This window comes from Pezoporus wallicus, unplaced genomic scaffold (genome assembly GCF_028554395.1).
Source record: "Pezoporus wallicus isolate ANWC-B61680 ecotype Strahan unplaced genomic scaffold, APGP_CSIRO_Pwel_v1 contig_2384, whole genome shotgun sequence".
NCBI lineage: Eukaryota > Metazoa > Chordata > Aves > Psittaciformes > Psittacidae > Pezoporus > Pezoporus wallicus.
In genome coordinates, this window is record NW_026640488.1 from 46372 (window position 1) to 68340 (window position 21969).

At 47.6% G+C, this 21969-nt stretch overlaps 1 protein-coding gene across 1 annotated transcript; it reads right to left on the reverse strand.

The window, feature by feature from the left end:
* Window positions 1-10528: 10528 nt before the first annotated feature.
* On the reverse strand, window positions 10529-13666 carry SPINK2 (serine peptidase inhibitor Kazal type 2). The gene is made up of 4 exons (XM_057419124.1): window positions 13539-13666; window positions 13191-13228; window positions 12794-12903; window positions 10529-10693 (listed from the first exon to the last, which is right to left on the reverse strand). Exons 1-4 carry the CDS (start codon window positions 13585-13587, stop codon window positions 10648-10650), a joined length of 243 nt encoding a protein of 80 aa, XP_057275107.1. The 5' UTR covers window positions 13588-13666; the 3' UTR covers window positions 10529-10647.
* Between the last annotated feature and the right edge of the window lie 8303 nt (window positions 13667-21969).

Here is a 21969-nt window from a genome sequence, read left to right on the forward strand (position 1 = left end):
TTCTCCCATGCGCGTGCCCCAAGTACTGCATGATGTGAGTAACCTGGCCCGCAGGAACAGGATCGGCTCCTCTCTTCCCTTGTTTATTACTGTCAACAGGGAGAAGGTCTTTAATGTGGAAAAAACCCTTTCCCTTAGCCTGTGAACCCAGTCCGGACTTGCACTGAGAGCGCTGGCAGCGACGTGTTTCAGGTTGAGACACGCCACTGAAATGGCTTCAGAAGTGCTGGGAGCCCTGCAGTGACAGTGCGAAAGTCACGTTGTGAATCTGCCCGTGTCTGGCTGGCAAATGCTAATGCTTTCCTGACCCTGAAATCTTTAATCCCATTTCTCTTCCTGGGAGAGGGTCATAGTACTGCTGGAGTTATGTTTCCCCTGGCCCCAGATCATGTCCCTTTGTCCAAGGAGGTAGACTAAATAGAAATAAAATGCAGGGTGTATCCAGGCCCATCCCAGAGTTTTCTTCTTGACAGGGGAAGAAATTCAGCTGCTGTGATGTCCATATGACAATTTTCCATGACACTCTGGCATTGTGTTCAGTATCCCACTCCTCTGCACCCCTCTCACAGAGGCTGGAACATCATCCAGTGCTTGCACTGTGGCAACATGTTGGCTGCAGTCACTTTGTTGGGGGCACTGGACACATAGCTCATGGCTATCCTGGCCAAGTGTTGTCTTTTTAATGCTGCATGGAGACAGGATGGGAAAGAAACAAAGAGGAGAGGTGGGAAGCAGCTTGTCAATCCATCATGAGACAATGGGATATAGTTCAGGTTTTCTGGCTCATTCATACTGCTTTCTTTGCACACATGTGTCTCTCCTCAATTTTGCCATGTTTTCCTTCCTGCAAATGAGTCTTAGTACCAGCACCTCTGGTCTGAGCATTAAGCAGTCATTTTTTCTTTTTCTAAGTATGTGAGTTTAAAAACGTGTGCTTTCCAGAGACATCCACCCCCGGCAAATGTTAGAGCAAAACCTTCCCTTCTTCCCCAGAACGCACCAGTGCAAAGGACAACCACAAAAGCCATCTTCTGTTTTGTTTTCTAGAGGGTTTTTCCTGATGTCCTTGGGTTTTCTGGCTACTAACCCCAAAAATGTGGCTGGAAACGAGGCTTTACAGAAATTTTTGGCTTCCATTCAGTTAGAGGAGAGTATCCTAACCAGCCAGTACTGACTCAGAGTCCAACTCTTGCAACTAATTAGATGAGATTTCTACTTGCAAAACTCACTTGCCCCAGAATAGTGTAAGAGATCAGCTGCTCCACAGGGTACAGCAAAGAACTGCCTTTTCAAATACTCCAAAACACAAGAACCTTACTGAATCATTGGTCTTTTGATCAGGATTTCCTTGGGAGAGCAGTAACACTAGCTGCAGCCCAAGAGCCAGCAGCACACAGCTCTGGCTCACACCATACCCTGGGCAGGGGGAAGAGGAGGACGTCGGCACAGGCAGCTCCTTGCTGCCAGCTCCTTGCTGGGGCAGGGCTGCCTGCTGCCCACTGGGGTTCAGCAACTGCCTTGGCTGCACTCTGCTTCGTGCATTCTCCTTTTGTTCTAGTGGGCAGGGTTCAGCCTGTCTCTCCTCAGCATCACAACTGATCTGGGATAGACAGATAGGAATCAGATGTGACTTCCAGTAAGATTCCTGCTTTCCTTTATCCATGGGATACAGCTGTGTGGATGGAAACTGCAATGTTTTATTGTTCCTCCAGTTGTTCCAAAACTTCTCAGAGAACAGTGTCATCTCATCGGTATTTCCATATGCAATCCCTGCCCGGGGTACAGTCTTCCTCCCTCCTCTCCCTCTTACTAACCAGATTGTTTTGAAGTGACTAAACCAGGCGATGATACATGCAGTTCCCTGCCAGGAGGCTTTTCAGCAGTGCTGCCATTGCTTGTAGGCAGAGCATGCCCTAGCATGCAGAGAGAGCCAGCACAGCATCACATGTCTGAGCTGCCCACCGGGCACAGCACAGGAGTTGTACTGGGCTCCTGCACTGGTGAGAGGCAGGGAGGAGGCTAGAGGAGACAGGTGAATCTGCTCTCTGCTCCTGGAGTATCACAGGGATGGGAAGAGGAGTGAGTGCCCCTCCAGAGATTTGGGTGGCCGTGCGTTTTCTAGCGAGTAAGTCAGGGAACCAGGAGTCTGTAGAGCATCTGTCCTGGCCTGACCCTCTAGGCTGAAGCTGCCTGCTTTTTGAAGTCCTGACTCAAAACCTCATACACGGGTCAATGTAAGGACTTTATCCCTCCCGGGAGCAGGGATGAGCTCTGTCAAACCCCTTTCATTTCACTAACATGGATAGCCCTCCTGGCTGCAGCATGTTGTCCCAGAGCCCTACCCTAGGGAGAATGGGTGGCATCAGTGGGTTGGGCATGGGTGCAGAACAGCTTGTATCTGTGCCATTCCTCAACCTTCTCCATGAGGGACAAGGACCATGCTGTCCCCTGTGCTGTCCCAGGCCGGGCAGCCCATGGGTGCTGCTCACTGTGAGGGGCAGGGAGAGGGAGGTGCCTGGTCCCTGTGCCTGCCCTGCAGCAGCGGTGGCATACAGCTGGCAGTGGTCCCTGTGGTTTCTGTCCGACCAGTTTGGGCGGGTGGCACAGGGCCATGGTGGGTGCCTGGTGAGGCCTTTGGGGCCTCCATGAGGCCGCTGTGGCACTGGCAGGTGACCAAGGTGGCTTGCAGAGTGACTGAACAGGGAAGGGATGTAGTGGAGACTGTCCCTCTGCTCTGGCTGCCTGGTGTCGGGGAACTGCCCCAGGGTCCCTGTGCAATTAAAGTGTTTTCCATTTTAGAAGGCTGGGTTTTGCTGCTCTTGGAAAGTTGACAATGACAAAGGTGCTGCAGCTACCTGGGTACTAGCTGCCAGCAGTCTTCTCTGTGTGGCTGGTTATGGGGACAGCTGGGTGAGCACCATAGGGATGCACGTTTGGCTTCCTTGTTGTTCTGGCAGCTCCCCTTGCTCCAGCTTTTGGGGCTGTAGCGCTGTGCTGTCAGAGGGCCGATTGTGTCCAGCATGTCTGGCAGACAGGATCCAGGCTGGAGAAGGATGTTCCTTGCAGACTCTCCCAGGGATGCAGTGACTAGGCTGGTGGATGGGGGTGCTTTCCAGGGAGGAGCAGTGGCAGCAGGGTGCTGTGCTGCACAGGCAAGCAGCTGGAGAGTGTTCAACCCATGGCAGAGCCCAGCGGGCTCAAACAAGCACAAACTCCCCAACAGACCTGACCTAAAGAAGCTGTACCTGTGCCACTGCTTAAGGAAGTCCCACTCCTGTCTGTGGCGTGTGGTTTTGCTCCTGGTCCTGCTGCAGGGAAGTGGTTTGGGGGACACAAGTGGCTGGTGGTGCCAGTTCCCACCAGCAGTGAGGTAAGGTCTGGGGGGCTCACTGCCAAACTGAGGCTGTTTGGACCAGAAGGAGAGCTTCTGGTACTGGCGTGGGATTGCCTTCATGTTCTGAGTGCCTGCCTGCCTGCCTCTTGGCTGGCTGGTGCTACGCACAGCCTGTGCCTGCCTTCCCTAGGTAGGCTTTCCTGCCTTCTTTAAAGACTATTTCTTGGCTCAGACCTAGTCTTGGTCAGTGAGATCTTTTCCAGAGAGGGCTTGGTGTAGGGCTGTGTCTCCCGTTTCTTAAGCGTATGGCCTGGACACAGGGAACCCTCCTCAGGGGGGTGGACTGAGAGAGCCCACTGGAGAGCTGTGTACCCACCATTGTGCTGCTCCTGATGTCCAGCTCTGGCCTGTCTGCATGGGAGGGAGCACTGGGGGTTTTTAGCAAGACACTGATTCTAGCCTCTGCTGCCCATAGACGTGCTTCGCCGGCTTGTGAGACTAAGCTGGTTTTAAGTCAGGGAAAGGTAGTCTTGAGTTTTACTAACTTGATTTCTCTCAACTTGATTTCTCTCCCACCTTCTATCCCCTTACTGGGTTGTGGCACTGAAAAATCTGCCAAAAGTCAAGGGAAAAGCTTGCACCAGCCAGGGTGGCAGGATTTGTCTGAGGCATCATACTGCTATGCTGTTGCTGTGAATTAAGTTTAATTAGCTGGATTCCTTTAGCTGATTTCTTTTGACTGGGTGGTTTTGTTTAGCATGAGTAGTCACTTAGCATGGGTAGCTGCAGTTGCTGGAGCCTAAGGCCACAAGTGGAGAAAGATGAACTTAATTTACAACCTGTGCTTAGTTATGTAAATGAAAGCCTTGAGACCAATGCAAATTGGAAGATAAAGGAATTAGCAAGGAGAAACAACTGGAGTGATAAGAAATTTCCAGCCACCTCCAGGCAACAAAAGCACCTAATGATGGATGAGGAGACCCCAGACCAAAATTCACCATTGGACCAAGAGGCACATGCAAGGCACCTGAGCAGTGTGTGATGGTTGAGTGCATAGCATGTAAGGGTATAAACCCCAGAATTTGTTTTGTTTTGGATGTTTCCCTGAAGGCAGCAGCTCAAGCTGCATCTATTCCAATATTGGATTGTGCTTTCCTTAGCTTGTCACTCCATGCTGTATCCCTTGGTGCCACGGAAGGAGGTCCCTGCAGGTTGTATACCTCACCCTGATGCAGAGGTTTGGAGCTTGGCCACACTCATCCTGATGTTTATAGCAACATATTTCTGGATCCTCCTCAGACTCAAAAAGTAATTGCACATATAGAGAGCAACCCTGCATGCCTGAGGAAGAGTTGTGCCACTCTTCCCAGGCACATTATTCCTTGGGATGACCAGGGTCCTCCCAGGGGAACTTACGCAATTGAGCCCTGTTGCTATTCTCCTGATATGCAGCCCTGGTGCCTGTAGCTCCCCATTTGCAGGGATGACTGCAGGAGCTCCCAGGGCACAGAGTGAAGCCCAAAGGTTTATGCTCTATTCTTACCAGTCTGCTGGAGGCCTGGATGAACTCACTGAAGATGTGCATCCCCATATTCCATGCTGAACAACCCTGGACATTGGAGCTGAACTCTTCACCTGCCAGGGGGAGATTGCAGTCATTGTCCCTCCTGTTTGAAAGCCAAAGGGAAGCTGGAGAGATGACAAGGACACAGAAGAACCCTTCATACTGGGGTCACTGCTGTGCTTTATACCCAGGCCATAAATGGACACAGTAGAGCTCAGGGACCTGCTCTCTCTGCTCTGCAAGCTCCCCTGGTTTTTAGGAGCTTGTAACCCACAGGCCTGACAATGCACTGACTCTTTCCCAGGTGCTCCCAGCCACTGCCCATTCTGGCAGCACTTCTTGGCATTATTATTATTGGAATAATAATAATGCACCTCTCAGCATTAACTCTTCTAGGAAGAGGAAGAAGCAGGGAAATGTTTGTCTTGGTGAGACCCTCAACCAGCAGCCCACTTGAGCTGCCTTTCTGGATTCAGCCCTTGGGGAGTTTTCTGCATGTGCCACCTCTTCATAAATCATCTTCCTTTGCCCCCTGCGTCTCATTTGCTGAAAAAGAGAAAAAGAGGTGTGCATTGAAGCAAAGCTCAAATTCCAGAAGGAATTTGTTGAAGTGTCTGGATTTTACAAACAGGCGGTACAGAAACCTGGTGACTTCAGATGAAGCAATGGAGTCCCAGAGTGACCCCACCTTTACAGACACAACTGTGCTACAGGGACTGGATGTTACGATAATACAGTAAGCAAAAGGAACAGGATGGGTGCAAGTAGCTCATTTGTGCCTGCTCATTACTGAGCTGAGAGTGTTCTCTCTTCTTTGTTGTGATGTGTAATTGCCGAGTTAGAGCACTAGCTCTGCAGCAGGGTGTCAGCTTGGCTGGGTGATGTACCCTTTGTACCATGTTTTGGATGTACCCCCATTACTTTTAACCAGCATCTGCTTTCAGCCTGGCCACCCAACCCCCTGACGTATCCCATGTTACTGAGCACCACAATGGATCAGGGCTCTGGATACATCTAGGGGCTGCCGTGGGCTCAGCTGCATTCCCACAGCTCAGGTGGGTGAGCAGGAATGACACTGAACCTGATTGTTGCAAATATGAGCCATGGGGAGCACACAATACAAGAAGTGCCAGCTCTGCTCTCCATGCCAAGTCTGCTGTTGCGCTGGGAATCTGGGTTACCTGGAGGTGGGAACATACAGGCGACTATGTACCCTGCCTGAGAGACCTGGTGTCAGCCAGGGACTATTCACAATGTGCTGTGTTCTGTCAACTGCAGTGCAGGCCTGCCTTTCTGAAAATCTGGGGGCTGTCCTCCAAGACTGTGCTATTTCTTCTGAAGAACATGATTTTATCACTCCTGCTGGCTGGCTGCTGAACCTAAGCATTCATTTTATGAAGTTTGCACCCAAGGAACTTGAATCCAAGAGATGGGAAATAAAGCAGTAAGTTCAGAGACGTTTCTCTGCTGTGTACCTACACACAACACTCCAGATGACTTAGGTGCCCTCCCATAGGTAGTCAGGCCTGCCAGGGTTGTTCTGGTGGTTCTGATAACACCCAGTTTTGGACAGTGTAGGTGCCTGTTGCAAATGCATTACCCTCTTGTGTTATAAATTACAGAATAATTGAGGTGGATGCAGATAGATTGCTAAAGGATCCTCTCCTTGCTTTGACAGATACTTTCCCAACAGAGATGAAGACAGAGAGCTCACTTCAGGTGTCCATTTACAGACATCTGCAGCTTGCTGGGCACCCAAAACAATTAGAAGGGACTGGCAGATAAGAAAAAGGACTTCCAGAAAACTCAGACCATTCCAGGGCAGCAGTCTGAGGCTTGCTGCAGTATCCCACAGAACCTATATTGACACTGGCCTGTTACTAGATGAGTTCAACACCTCAGTCCCAGCCATGTTCTCTTCTCCACGGCAGGATTTTTCAGCCCCTTTGTCACTGGGGAAGCTGGAACAAACTAGCTTAAGCAGGAACAGTTCTAGGTCAACTCTAAATGCTTGTGCAACTAATGTCAGGAAGAAGAATTCAGATCTTCTTAAAAGGTGAAATAAAACAAGCGTATCAAAATCTTATGTAATATCTCACCAACTGACAAAAAGAAAACCAACACCCAACAACCCACTTAAAAGGGGTTAATTTTTCCTCAATGCAAAGATAAGACTCAGTCACAGAGGAATATTCCTTTTTTTTTCCCTGAGCTATGAATGCTCTGTGCAGAATGCTATGCTGCTTCTGTAAATGTTTAGGGTTTAGAAAATGGAGTGACTGCTAAATGACCAGCTAGAAAATCATAAAGCTAAGACAGAACCCATTGCAACCCTGTGCATGGCAATGAATGCCACAGTCTCACCTATGAGGCATCTGCCCATAGAATAGTTTTTACAACACGGCGTGCTGCAGAGTCTCTTTTAGCAAACATAGGTGGGTTCAATGATCAGGAAAAAAGCAAGTTAACTTTGCCAATTCCATGAGATCGTGTATCAATGACACTAATAACACAGATGAAAAGAAAGAGCTCCTAACAGAACGTTTATGCATACAAATTGGCAATAAAAAGTCGTTCCTACACTTGCGAGAACACGGAATAAAATGTGGTTTAAAAGAAAATAAATGCTGCCGCCTAGGGAGCAAGATGGGAATTCACAAGTTCAAACCCTTTGGTTTACCTGCCACCGGATTCAGACCATGGCTCCCCCAGTTAGACCTCTCCCTAATGATCTTGCTCATGGCTCTGTGCCACCCAGGACAAACGGAGGGGCTGTATACGAGTACAGGCTAACACTACACTGATACCAAAGAGGAAGAGAGAAGTCTGTCCTCTGTAACCATTAATAGCCAACACCTTTGGATAGATGTTCTCCTATAGACAAAGGTTTTCAACAGCTAGCAATATATTTTGAGCCTTAAATGTTCAGTGGAAACATGATGGGTTTGCTATGTTTTTATCAAACCCAAGAGAACTTGAGGATCCCCAGTCCTGAAAGACTGCCAGCAGTTCATAGAGAGATGCTTTCCTCCTTCAAATCAAAGTGTGTTACCACCTCTGCAAACCCTCAAAAGAGTGCCTGAAGCAAAGAGGCTGAGCACTCCCAAACTACCCACAGCTAAGCTGGGAGCTGGATCCCAGCTGCCCCAGCTCCCCCCTGCAGTCTCTGCTGAGCAGCGGTGAGTGCAGGCCAGGGAACATCTTGTTTAGGTACATTTTCTGGACAGATTTCTTTTATATTTCCATGTGTGGGAGAGTCAGGAATTTAATCAATTGAGGAAGTACTTATTATAAAGAACTGTTTAAAATATTACAAGAGAGAGCAAAAGGGAAGTTGGGCAACATAGCCACAGCAGTTGTAACAAATTTCAGCATTGTTCCACCCAAAAAACAGTTTGCATGGAAGGCGAGTAACAGTAACGTACATGAAACCAGAAGTCAGGTTGAAAGAGGCTTACAAAACCAAGCCGATTCTGGGCAAGTCCTGCTTTTGGTGATTTTATTTATTATTGTAAGAAGAGCAATGTAAAAGGTTTAAAAGAGAAATAACCTCAAGAGAAAAGAAATACTTCTACCTTGGCTTAGTGAAAAAGTTAATGCCACCGGCCCCAAGGAGCCCTGGGTACCGTTACTTGGAGGGTTGTTAGACCCAGTGCAATGCGGCCATAGCAGCATTGCTTGCTATGGCTATAGCTTGGGTGCTTCGGCAGGCTCTGAGCCTGCCTGATCACCTTTCCCTCCAAGCAGCACACCTCCAGAATCCAGTGACTCTGCTGAATGAGAGGTATCTTGTTTGTGGTAAGACTAGAAAGAAGTAGGGTCTGTGACATACACCTGCATTTCTTCAAAAATCTCGCTGTCAATATTTATCTGTGGGAATTGCCTGAATTTTTTAATGTATAGAAAATGAACTAAAAATGCTGGGGCAGATTTGGTGAGTAATTACACAAGGTACTGAATTCACCACTTTTCTAATATGCATAAAACCAGAAAGATTTTAAAGCCAGCTCTAAAGTATATCTTAAGCATTCATATGCTAGGAACAGTGTGATTAGAATTGTCCTACATACTATTTTTTTATTTGCATTTGTTTCATTAAGTGGTGTTTACAAAACCAGATATTTTTTCCTGAGTTTCGAAAGAAAGTAAAAAGCAAGGCAATGCACACGTTTGTCAAATACTGAAAATATTTCTACAACTGGAGTTGTTAAAGTTTCCTTGTAAGCACAACTAGTCATCAACATAGAAATAAAAGAAACAACTTATCGTTTCCATCCAGTTGTTAACTCATAGCATAGTACACAACTGCTGTGGCATCTGTTGCGATTTGAAAAGGCGAAGATTTCCACATCTGGATGTGTAAACAATAGCTGGGAGCACACAGCAACTTTCTCAAATGGATTTGCCACCAATAGAGAAATTGATTTTCTATCCACAACTGATACCTTGTTAGGAGGCACTGGTCATCTTTCTTTTCCATCCTCATCTTCATGTCTTCACGTGACTGCTTTACCCTAAGCTTCCAGCCCTCCAGTTGTGCCACACAGGACATCTCTCTATCAAAGATTAGTCTTTGCATGAAGGAAATGAAAGCAGCCATGTGCTGGAACATAAGGGTAGCTTCAGCCCCTTAGAGAAACTAAAGCACTTAGTGCTTAAACTTAGAAAACTAAAGCACTGTTTTTTTTCAAACCCAAAGTCACTGACCTGTGAATGTTCATCAGCTATGAAGTGTGTTGTACATCTCTGCCTGAGCTGCTGCTGCCCAGCAAAGCCTGACAAAGCCATTTGTCTGTGGTCAGGGCTACAGCAGGTGCCATTTGGCTTCAATCAAAGGTAGAAGCCATCTGTGTATTACATGGTAAGACAACACAAATAAAATTCATTTCAAGCAACATGCAGAAAACACATGTCTAGCAGAACAGAAGGGAACAAACATGAGAAAGACTACGTGCCCATGTGCACAAGTGCTAGGAAAGAACCAAACCCCAGTGCTTGCACACCCGCCCTGGAGGAGGGCACACCAGACCTGCTCTGGGGTACACCCTTTTACATGAGTCTTGACTTTTCAGGTTTTGCTTTAATGTTTGCCATGGGAAGTAGCTCTTGGATGCCAGCCCCGGGGTGGTGACACCAGTGCCCCAGGGAGCAGAGCTCAGAGGGTTGTGGGCCCCATGGCAGCCTGTGTCCCCTGCCAATGCCCCTTGCGCTCTGAATCAGCCCTTACTTGTGGCAGAAGGTGCCCTGATCACTGCCCTCTGCCAGTAGGGAGCCCTGGGCAGAGGCTGCTGTCTCCAGTTTGCTAGCCACCACATGAAACCCCTCCAGTGGCTTCCCTGGGGTTGCTGGCACCTGAGGGCTCAGACCCTCCCGGAAGCAAAGAGCAGCTGTTGCTGCCAGCACTGCCCGTGACAGAGGTGCTGGGACCTCCTTGCTCCCAGATGGTGCTGTGGGAATGGCACTGGGTATCCGTCCGTTTCCCTCTCCAAACAACTGAGCTGCTGGTATACAGCCAGCACATCTCTTTCTTACCCTATGGTCTGCCTTGCATGGGAAAATAAATCGGGCTTCAGGTTACTAGTGTACTATGGCTATGTTTATCAAAATTGGTTTTAATACAGTAACAGTGCTTTTAACAGGTAAGATTATTTATTAAGACAGGCTACACGGAAGGTACATTTAAAGCATTGTTTCCTCAAAGCACTGAGGACTGTGTCTTCATTTTTTTGAAGAGTGACCACCTGCCAGATCAGCATTTTCCTTTCTTGGAAATTTGGACATCCTTTTTATTTTCTCTGCAAGTAGAAGAAAAACATTTTAGAAGAGAAGGACTACACTTGAATGTACACAGACATTTTATAGAGCAAATCTCTTATGTTTTTCTATGTGTTCAATTAAATGCAATGATGCATTTAATTGCATCACCTATGGCAAACCACCACAAAGTAACCAAATTGCAATGATCTATGTGTCACACACACAGAGTGAGTAACTTACCAGAAACAGACTCACTTCAGACTTTGCTACCTGTAAAAACCTGATAAAGCCATCTGCAAATCAGAAGGTTCAAACCACAAGACAAATCTCACCATGAGGAGTAAGGTGTCTGTTACAAAGCACTAAAGCAAGTCAAAATTCCCAGTCCCTGAAGTAGGAACCAGTTCTAATGCTTGCAAGTTTTCCCCCTGGAATCCCAGGCTTCACTAAAGTTTGAATGTGTGTTTCTCTGAATGCTGGAGTCTTTAAGGAAATTTTAGCCAAGCTTTCTTTGGTTTTAGTTAGATTTTGTTTATTTTTGAAGTTCTGTACAAGATATTTTGGGGTGCTCCATTTGCAAATCTCAGTTTACCAGGCAAGTGCAGATACAAAAAGAAAGTGATGGAATGCGAACTGCCCTAGATCTCCGGTTCACTTCCCTATCTTAATAGAATCAAGCTGTTTTATTCCTCATGAAATTCAAGAGGCTTATGGTTACCCAGAAGCTGTACTAATAGTTGTATCAGGAATATTTTTACCAGAAAGCAGTGAATTAGGAATATGAAAGGAAAAACCAAGCCCAGTGGATGTAAAACACACGTAAAAATGTCAGGAAAAATCTTGTCTGAAGGACAGCCCTTGCACTAAACCCTGCAGAGGTTCAGAGCTCAAGCTGCTGTGTCTGTTTCCAAAGAGCTTGTGGTGCTGCCAGGCTAGGCTTAAATTAAGGTCAGTTGTTCTCACTGCTACTGAACACTGAGTATGGAAGAGACCTGGGATTTGCAATTGAGCACTTCAGGATGGATTATATCTAAGCTTCAAAAAAAAAACCAACCCAAAAGGCAGAGAGGAAGACCAGCTTTGGTCTATACAGGCTGCACGGAGAACCAGGATGGGCAAGGTTTGTGCTGCACCTTTGCTTCAGGTGTCTCATCACAGATCAGCCACAGTGACCTCTCCTGCAGTACTCTGGATGTGTGTGGGACTCTCCACGTGCCCAAATGGTCTTGCAAGGCTAACAAAGCCCATAAACAGTCCTCTCTTGGTCATCATTGAATGATGGCCACAATGCCTTCTAAAAAGTCCTTTAATTGGTTTAAACATGGCTGGAAGTGACCTGCAAGTTGACTGTTGAGAATCACTCAAGTTTATCTAGAAATGACTGTGTTGTTATTCACTATCTGCCCCTACATCTGTTCCTGCATCACCACATGACACTATTTATCTCAGCAATTACTGGTTATGCAGCTTGTTTAGAAGGGCAGCAAGATCTCTTTGCTCTCCCCTCCTAAGGAGTGCGATGGAATGTACCTTAGAATCCCTGAAGTGAAATGACCATTGCTTATAACTATGAACACTCTTTCAAAGCTGCATTTTTTTTTAATTTTTTTAAAAGAATTATTGAATTATTAAAGAATAAAATACCCTCTATCAAATAACAGGTGAGATTTTTCTTCATATTTAGACAATTTGAGTGGCAAAGTAGTATTTTCTCCTAACATTTGACATGTGAAAGGAAGTACAGGAGATTGGAACATAAAACATTTTTGTAGTAAAAGCTGCCTTTTGGGTGGGATCTTCCATGGGTTTCGGTGGAGGGTGTGGATAGTCCAGCCTTACATTTAATGGTTCATGCAGTGGCACTGTATGAACACTACAGACAAACACCCTCTGAAATGCTTCTCCTTAGGAACTACAGAATTGAATGTTGAGTACTCCCAGCTAACTGAATCCAATATAAGCCATTTGCAAGTATCAGGATAAAAGCTCTTGCGAGGGATCAGCAGTTGAGGGGACACAGCTAATGTCAGTAATCTACCAGTTAACTGGCTGTCAGGTGGATAATGTGAGCATGCGGCTCACATAGAGGGAAGGGAAGGTTACGTTAGGCTAGGTTAGGGTGTCAATTAGGTGGCTACCTGTTTGAAAGGCAGAGCACACACTCATTTGAGTAGGTTTCTCCATCGGTCCCACAAACAGGATTGTAGTGCCTTGGGCATCCAATCACGCCGTACTTTTCGCAGTCAGGCTAGGGAAGACAGGTACGTAAGGAGATTAAGACACACCATTTGAAACAGGTCACCCATCCGCGTCTGAAAAACACCGGCACTTCACGGGAGGCAGCGGGACGCACGGGCGGCGAGGAACCGTCCCGAGCGGCACCGCAGGCGGGGCTGATAGGAAGGAGATGGGGCTCTCCAGGGCAGGCGGGTGCCGGCTTCCCGGTCCTAGCCCGGGGCTCTGGGTAAGGACCGCCCTGCCCTGGCGGCCCAGGGGGAGGCGGGTGGGATCGCCCTTCCTGGGGACGGCACTCACCGGGACGCTGGCGACGGCGCCGGGACACGACAGGAGCCCTGCGGAGAGGGAGAACGGCGTTAACGGCTTCTGCTCCCGCCCGCGTCACCCCCGACCTCCCCCGGGGCCAGCCGGTGTCCGCCACCGGTCCCGTCCCGACCGGCCTGTGCCCAGCACCGTCCTGCGCCGGTTCTCCACCCTGCCCCGATGGCTGATACCCGCTTAGGCACCGTTGCTGCGCCCCCAAACCGGTTGGTGCCCGGTACCGGGCCAAGTTTCCCCTTCCCTTGGACGGGGCACAGAACAAGCCCGCTTCCCCAGCACCGGCTCCCCCCCGGCAGCCCCTGCCCGGCGCCGTGCGCCCTGTACCGGCGAGGAGGGCGGGCAGCAGCACCAGGAGCGGCACCGGCACCTCCATGGCCGCGGACGGACTAACGGCACTGGGCGGCGCCGCGGGGAGCAACGGCCGCGGCGGAGCGCGGGGGCAGCGCGGGAGCATCAGGCCCTGGGGCTGAGGGGCCACGATGGGCTGAGGGTGGAGAGCGGGTACTGTGGGGCTGGGGTGGGCCGTGGTCCCACTGGTGGGCCTGTGGAGGGCGCAGGCGCCACCAGGGGGGTGGAGAAGGGATAAGGACCCTCTGTTTTGGTTTGGGGATGCGGGATTAAGGTGCTCGAATGCTGTCCTCCGCAAGAGGTCTGTGCCTGCCCTGCTAGTGGGTCCCCATGGGGTCACTTGTCCCTGTCATTTCCATGGGGGACCCCCAAAATAACCAGTAGTCAGCAACTAATCAAGCTCTGCTGCTGCGATGAACAGAGAGAGCAGCACAGAAACCTTGCTGGGACCACGCTCACTGCGTGAAAAGTTTGGGATTCCAGCATTCCCTAGGCTTCCTTGGTTGACTTCACCTCATTAGAACTGCGTGCTGATTGCAGGGTGTCACGGGCAACATGGGGAAGTTGGATATACTTGTGCAGTGCCATGTAGCTGTTAAGGTCATAAGCCCTGTCTTGTAAAGTGGCATGGGATGGCTTGTGCTGAGCTTTGAGAGTCTTCTGTCAAGAAGAAGAGAAAGTTGATACAGCCCCAGTAACAATGCCGACCGGCCTTCATCCAGAGTCATGGGAATCCAGGCCAGTGGGGGCTGGAAGGGCTCAGCATGCTGTCCTGCTGTCATGGCTGGGTGTCTCGGTTGCACTGCTCTTCCAAGAGCATCTCATCTGTTAGTCCCTTATAAGAGTGGTTAGCTTTGTACAGAGACTGGTTTTGGAATTGTTTTCATGCAGTTTCCTAAAATCTAGAGTATGGGTTTCTTGTAAAATAGCTTATACTTGTATATGTGGGCTGGGGTTTGGACCCATCAGGTGTTTTGATATATATATGCGTCCTGTATGGGTATATGTGCAGGCATCACACATCCTTCTCACCTCTGTGTCAGCCTCCAAATCGTCACAGAATCACAGAACGGTTTGAGTTGGAAGGGACCTCACAGATCATCCAGTTTCAACTCCCCTGCCATGGGCAGGGACAACTTCCGCTAGACCAGGTTGGTCAAAGTCCCATCCAACCTGGCATGTACTTCTCCTGTGTGTTTCTGAGTGTGCCCTGCCTACACGACCTCATAGGGAGGTTATTGTATTATATGCTGAATATGTGCTTATTCCTGCAGGTAACCTCTGCAAATGGATTGCAGTGCTAGATTCCCATTCAGAGCACACCTCTGAAATTGCTACCCATCACAAGAGATGTTTCAAGCAAAAGCGTTTGGCTTGGCTGTTTTAAGCAAGATGCCCAGTCAGAATGTTTTGTGGCTGGTGAAGCACGCAGAGAGGTATTTCTCTCTGCTTGATCTCCCTCTCTAGCTTTGCCTATTAAGGGCACTTTTCTGTTTCCTTGTTATTGGTGGGGAGCATGATCGGTTTGCCAACCTTGGGAGACCTTTATCTCCGAGGGAGTTTTCCAAGCAGGAAGAAGCATCTGAGGTTAAATACTGGAGAATTAGATGGGTGGGTTTCCTTGCTTCTTGAAGGTGTGATGTTCAAAGGAAAAGGTGCCAGCTGAAGGTTAGGAAAGCAAAACCAAGAGTAGGAGTTATCTCTTAAGTTGTTTGTTTAAGTTCGTTTTACTAAACAGCTAAGTGCAAAGCTCTTGCTTAAAGCAGTGTTTGCACGTCAAAAAACCCCAACCACAACAAGCCAAGGAAAAGCTCAATGCCCCAGCTGTTGATAGCCCAGACAAGCTTTCTCCTGAGCAACCCCAACACAACAAGCACAAGATGGATGTGAACTGTCACCATGTCACCTGAGAGAATGGCTGCCTCCCTAATAAAACATTCTCCACACTGATGAATTTTCCAATGAGCTAATTACATGCTTATCAATTTGTTGCACTTGATCCCAGGCAAACGGGGTTTATGGGACCACTTTGTTTTAACGTTGCTTCAGTTGTCACTCTATGACAGTAACAGGAACTCATTCTCAGCCCTGTGTTCCGTCCTGGATGCTTCCCCTTGATACTGCAGAGAAAATATGGAAAAGTAATCTGCAGGTGCTTTATTAACTCTCAGCATGACACTCGTATCTTAACTTGGTGCCAATTCGACCTCCTCAGTGCTGAAAGCATTTCGTTTCATTTGTTTGAGTTCTTTCCACTGAGAGCATTTAACTTTGCCTTATTTGATTTGAATAAAATTTTAGAGACAGGTCTTTAGAGAGGGGAAAATGAAAGAAATGAGATTTGAAACAGACGAAAAGATAACTTAAAGAGCTTTTCTTCTGGCAAGATGGAATAGCTATTAGAAAATGCACATTTTCTTCCATAAATTATTAAGAACTGGAGGCGAGGAAGAAGGTAATTACGCAGAGGTCTTCTTAATAGCGTTTGTATCCTGTTGACACATTTCTGATATGAATGCTGAGTCACCGGAAAAGAAAATTGCAGCATTATTTGCATATCTCCTAGAAGTTATCTTCTTGTTAACATCAGGTAGTTGATTAACAAACATGGAAAATAATAATGATCCTAGCGTATAGGCTGCAGGGAGCAATATATAATTAGAGGTTACATCCCTACAGAGAAGATCCATTTCTGCCTTGTGCTTAGTGGAATAACCCTCTGTGCTTGGAAGCTGTAATTTGTTGGAACTTCAGTCACCATTTTATGATTCTATGGTTCAATGAAAAGCTTTTAGGCAAAGAATGATAAATGCCATTACATAGAGTCATAGAATGGCTTGGGTTGGAAGGGACCTTTAAAGGTCACCTAGTCCCCTGCATCCCCATCATCCCAAGTCCCCTGCAATGGGCAGGGACATCTTCAGCTAGACCAGATTGCTCAGAGCCCCATCCAACCTGATCTTGAATATTTCCAGGGATGGGATATTTACCACCTCTCTGGGCAGCCTGTGCCAGTGTCTCACCACCCTACTTGTAAAAAATTCTTTCCTTATATCTAGTCTAAATCTACCCTCTTTTATTTTAAAACTGTTGCTCTGTGTCCTATTCTAAGAGGCCCTATTAAAAAGATTGTCCCCGTCCTTCTTATAAGCCCCCTTTAAGTGTTTAAAGGCTGCAATAACATGTTCCTGGAGTCTTCTCCAGGCTGAGCAAGCCCAACTCTCTCAGCCTTTCCTCACAGGAGAGGTGCTCCAGCCCTCTGATCATCTTTGTGGTCCACCTCTGGATCCACTCCAACAGGTCGGTGTCTTTCTGTGCTGAGGACTCGAGCTGCAGTTGGCATACAGCTGGCTTTCTGGGCTGTGAGCACATGTTGCTGGTTCATGTCCAGCTTTTCATTCACCAGTACCCCTTCTCCTCAGGGCTGCTCTCAGTCCCTTCATCCCTCTCTGATGTTCATTTTAAGTGATTGAGCCCCCTTGCGAAAAATGGAATTTGCCCCACTCTTGGTGTTTCTTGAAAAGAAAATGTGTCCAAGACTTGGAAAGAAAATGTGGACTCTGACATCTTTGTCTTTGGGAATTTCCAAGACTCAGCTAGATAATGTTACAACTTGGGTGATCTACTGCTGGCTGTGGTCCTTTCCCTGGGCCGGAGACCCAAAATTATCTTCCAGCCATCACTGCTATAACTCTGTGTCCATGTCCATGAAATACATTCAAGAGCTTTCATCTGCTGATTCATATCACATTTACTTATGTTGCCTATCCTCCTGAAATCAGTGGGTATCAGGCACTGGAAGGATGAAGACTTCCAGTGAAAGACGGTCCAGGAGCTTTTGCTACTACCATTTTGCAACATGTCAATACCAACAAAACAGCTTAACACAGGTATTAAAGATGTGTTTGATGGTGCCATTTGTTCCTGTTATTTGAAAAGTACCACCTTTTGTTGGGAAAAAGGGATTGGCTGGCACACCTCTGCCAGGATGGGTATGCCAAAGCTGAAGAGACAACAGTTTGTTATTTGTTGGGTCCTCAGGAACAGTAGGAAGGGCTTCAATATGTTCCTTCCTCTTCTACCTTCTGGAAAAATTGGGTGCGGATCTGGGTTATAAACCTTAGTGTATTCTCTGTCATTCTCTGATTCATGGAAAACATTTGCATTAGTGGATTAAAATCTACTTTGGGCCTCTCCCAACACCTCAGAGAGTAAGGCCACTGAGCCTAATAAAAACCCGCATTATTTCATGAAGATGGGACAAGTGGAGAGCTATTTTTCACCATTAAACGAAATGGAGTCTCTTTGCCAAGAGGGAGTCAGGCTGCTGATAGCTTTGCTCAATCACTAGAGCACCATGGGCTTAGGTGGCAGGGCAAGTTGGGAAGAAGCAAAGAGACATCAGTTCTCAGTATAAATTTAGTTTACAGTCTCAAAAGAAAGCTGATCTATCACCTCAGCTGCTTAAAGCAGATATAGGGAAAGGTCCAGGTGCCAGGAAGGTTGGGGCTAAGGGACTGGATTGCTTGCTACCTTAAACTGGAGGATTCAGCAGTGGAATATCCACTTTGCCACAGGTTGTGATGGATGCTGAAAGTTTTAAAGTGAAAGGAAAAAAAAATAGAGTTTCAGAGCATGAAAATTCCCACTTGAATAGGTTCCTGCAGGCTGCTGCAGGCAGGAAGGTGGCACACGAGAAGTCTGGTTATGCGTTTGCTCTAGTTTTCTCTTGGCCATGACTCTTGGAGAGCAGAGGCCAGTGAGAAGGATGCTACAGGCATGCACATCCTGCAGTCCCCAGTCATATGGGGAGGATGTTTGCATCCACTGAAGGAAGCAGCAGCTTGCCTGTGTTGCTTCAGGCAGTCTGGGGCATGGTGACTGGGCACATCCCACCTGTACTCGTGCCATGCATGTGAATCTCTTGCTATAAGTATAGGAGCTTGTCTTTCCACCTGAGTAATTACTGGGGTAAAAGCAAGCAACACCCTTGAAGGAACATAGCAGAGGACAATCAAAAGTGCTTCTGAGGTGCTTTTCAGTACACCACTACTGAAAGCTTCTTTCCTAAGGCACTGGAGGGCTCCTGCTTCTGGTGAGACTGGGAATGCCTTAAAAAGGGTGGGCACTTGCTAATTAGCCATTTCTGCCAACTTGAACCTAGTACAGCAGCAAGGCAGAGAAGAACAGAGGGCAAAGAGCTGGTTTTCCTACCATTTTAGTCTCCTTAGCAATGGGGGAAGAAGTGAGCACCAAGCAGGTTAATAAGCTGTTGGTTCAAGTCTGGGTTTGTTATGCAGGGGGGGTTGCTTCCCGTTGGCAAGCTGCAGCCCTGGCCAAGTCCCAGGCACCGAGCTGTGGCATCACCTCTAATTTTGGTAGACTCCTCCAGGCTGTTTTTGTAAAGGCTGGGTTCAAATGTGCACAGAAAGATGTGTAGGAAGCTTCTCATCTCATCATACTCCCTCACCATCCTGTCAGTGGCAATCCCACCCCCACAGCAATAAGTGATTGCTCTGGGGGTCCTATCTGTCACACAGAGCCCATGAATCATTCAGCTGAGCTGTGCTCATACATTTGCAATCCCACGTAGCCCAAAAGACAGGATCCAGGCCTCAGGGATTCAATTATGTACACACAGCTCAGTCTCTCTTTCCTTGATCCCTCCGCACCCATTCATTTTGCTCCATCCTGTGCTGTTCTCTGCTGTATCAGTCACAGATGGGCAATTTATCCTTGCCTGTTTCCCACATGAACCCCATCTATCACCTGCCTGCCTTTGAAATTCATTTACTGGCTGGCCAACTGCCCACTTTACATCCCCCTGGCTCCCTCCCATCTGTATGTAATATGGGGGGTGCTCTCTGGAGGGGAGGGTGAGCATCTCATGGTGGTTGCATGTGTTGCAGCATACTATGGCCTCAAGGAGTGTTGCTGACTTTTAGGGAGTGCAATCCCTAAAGTGGGGAAAAGGCTGTTGTGAGTTACCCATATACTTCTGGAGGATCTGCTCATGCTGTCAGTCGTCATTACAGAACAAAGCAGCATCCTTCATAGAATGGTTTGAGTTGGAAGGGACCTCAAAGCTCATCCAGTTCCAACCCCCTGCCACAGGCAGGGACACTTTCCACTAGCCCAGGTTGCTCAAAGCTCCATCTTGCTCTCAGTCCATTCTCTGCCCAGCCTGTATTTGTGCTTGGGATTGCCCTGATCCTTGCACTTGGCCTTGTTGAACTTTGTTGCTACTCATGTTTGCATGGGCCCATCTCTCCACCTGGTCAAAGCCCCTCTGGATGACATCCCTTCCCTCCAGTGTGTCGACTGCATCACAAAGCTTGGTGTTGCTGACAAACTTGCTGAGGGTGCACTCAGTCCCACTGTCCAGGTCGCCGACAAACAGCACCAGTCCCAGTACTGACCCCTGAGGAACGTCGCTTGTCACTGGTTTCCATTTGGACATCGAGCTGCTGATCACAACTATCTGAGTGTGACCATCCAGCCCATTCCTTATCCACTGATTAGTCCATCCATCAAATCCATGTCTCTCCATCTCTCTCTGCCTTCTGCCTGGCAAAGAAAGGTATGTGGATTGCTGTGATACCTGAGTCTTGAACAAGGGCTCTAGTAGCCCCTGGAGCCTCCAGAAAACTCCTGAAGGGGTGTCCTGATGGACAGAAGTGAACATAGTTTTCCCTTTCTTCCTCCTCCCGAAGTTTTTATTTTCTGCTGTAGTTTTGAGCTCAGCTAAGCACATCTGCCTACTTGATCTGTTGTGGACAGATTTACAGGTGCTTGCTTTGACTTCTGCTGTCTGTGTGTGTGCTAGTTCTAATGATGCATTGCAGAGCAGGGTCACACATCCTGCTAGAGAGGATCACTTTGTCTTAGTGATTTGCCCTGGGATCATAACCAGTTTGATGGGAGGTGGCTGGTCCCAGTGGCATTTCTTGTGTCAAAAGCTTTGTCAAAGAGCTGAAACTGTCAATACTGACTCTCAAGGCTGTAAAAACATCTTTTAATTGCTTAAGCTGCAGAAGGAGACAGGGTTAAGAGAACCTGCCAAGAATGCTGCTCACCTTTTCCTGGGTGCTAAGGCTAAACCCTGTAGATGATCTGCAGCTATAGAGTAACAGCCAGGCTGCTGGGTAGCGACAGCTGTTTTCAGCTGTGAAATTGTCCATGGGGATGGGAGGAAAGCTGTTACTTAATCATCACAGTGCTTGAAATTGAGTTGGTCCAATACTAATAATAATACAAGCAATACTTGTCTTATTTCTGTATGGAAAGACACTTTGAAAAGTCAGAGGATCTTCTTTAATGTCCACCTCTCTCTCACAGTGTGTGTGCATCTTACTGCCTGCACCACTGTCAGCCATTGCTGTGGGGTCTGTATTTTCACTAGAAACCTGCCACTGGTCAAGGGAGGAGAACAGCAAAAGGAGGAGGTGTCAAAGCCTGGGGCTTGTTGGAGGCATTTCTGAGTGATGCTGCTGGATGGAAGACCTGCAAAAGGCAGGAATGTCCAAAATACTGCCTGCACTTGAGGGTGATGGAGGTAAATCTCAGCTTTGTTTTCCTCTCACCCTCTTACAGCCTGACCTGGCCCATACTCCTCCATCACAAAGCTGTGACTTCTTTTGCTCTTATTGCCTCTACGTTTGGAGCAGTATCTTGCATATGAGATTTGTCTTGTTAGGCCTGCATTCTAGACAAAGCTTGTTTTTAAGTAGTGTTAGAAATAGTGGGTTTTTAGCTGCATGATCTCTTTTCCAACAACAAAGGCAATTCTCGTGTAATAGAAAAATCTCAGTTTTCCTCTAGATTTTCAGCTCCTCTCTCCCCTATGTGTTTGGGGGATATTTTGAGGGGCTGAAGGATGTAGAAATAATATTTTCTCTCTTTTGCAGGTGGTCCTGTTATTGCAGAGCAGAATCACAGTTACATGAACTGCTCTAAGCTTCAACACGAGAGGCCAAGGCTCCCCAGCTGTTATTTGAAGCATCATGCTTTTAGGTTAGTTCCATGCTCACAAGAAATATGAGCTCTGGAACTGCAAGAGCTTTGCATATTTTTGTCTATTCGTGCTCTCAGGCTCAGCTGAGCCTGGACTTTTCTGATCTGTGGGGCACTTTTGACCTGGTTCACTTAATTCCTTAGTGAGAACAACCAGATCTCTTTAGTGCCTTAGGAATCCCTGCTTTGCACAATCTGGTGGTTTCTTCTCAAGAGATTTTAATGAGTTGTGGAGGAGACAAGGGTGCAAGAGCGACAGTTCCTGACCAAATGAATTGGTCCAGCTAAGACATCAAGATTTGGCCACGGCTGGTTAATGAGGTCAGGGCTGGTTGGAGGCGTGAGGATGGCTTCCCCTGATCCTGCTCTGGCTCAAGGAATCTACAAGCTTGTC

Coding starts and splice junctions, on each gene's coding strand:
- SPINK2 (XM_057419124.1), bottom strand. CDS start 13,587: ATGGAGGTGCCGGTGCCGCTCCTGGTGCTGCTGCCCGCCCTCCTCGCC. Junction 12,904..13,190: donor GCGCCGTCGCCAGCGTCCCG/GTGAGTGCCGTC, acceptor TGTCTTCCCTAG/CCTGACTGCGAAAAGTACGG. Junction 10,694..12,793: donor GTGCTCTGCCTTTCAAACAG/GTAGCCACCTAA, acceptor TTCTACTTGCAG/AGAAAATAAAAAGGATGTCC.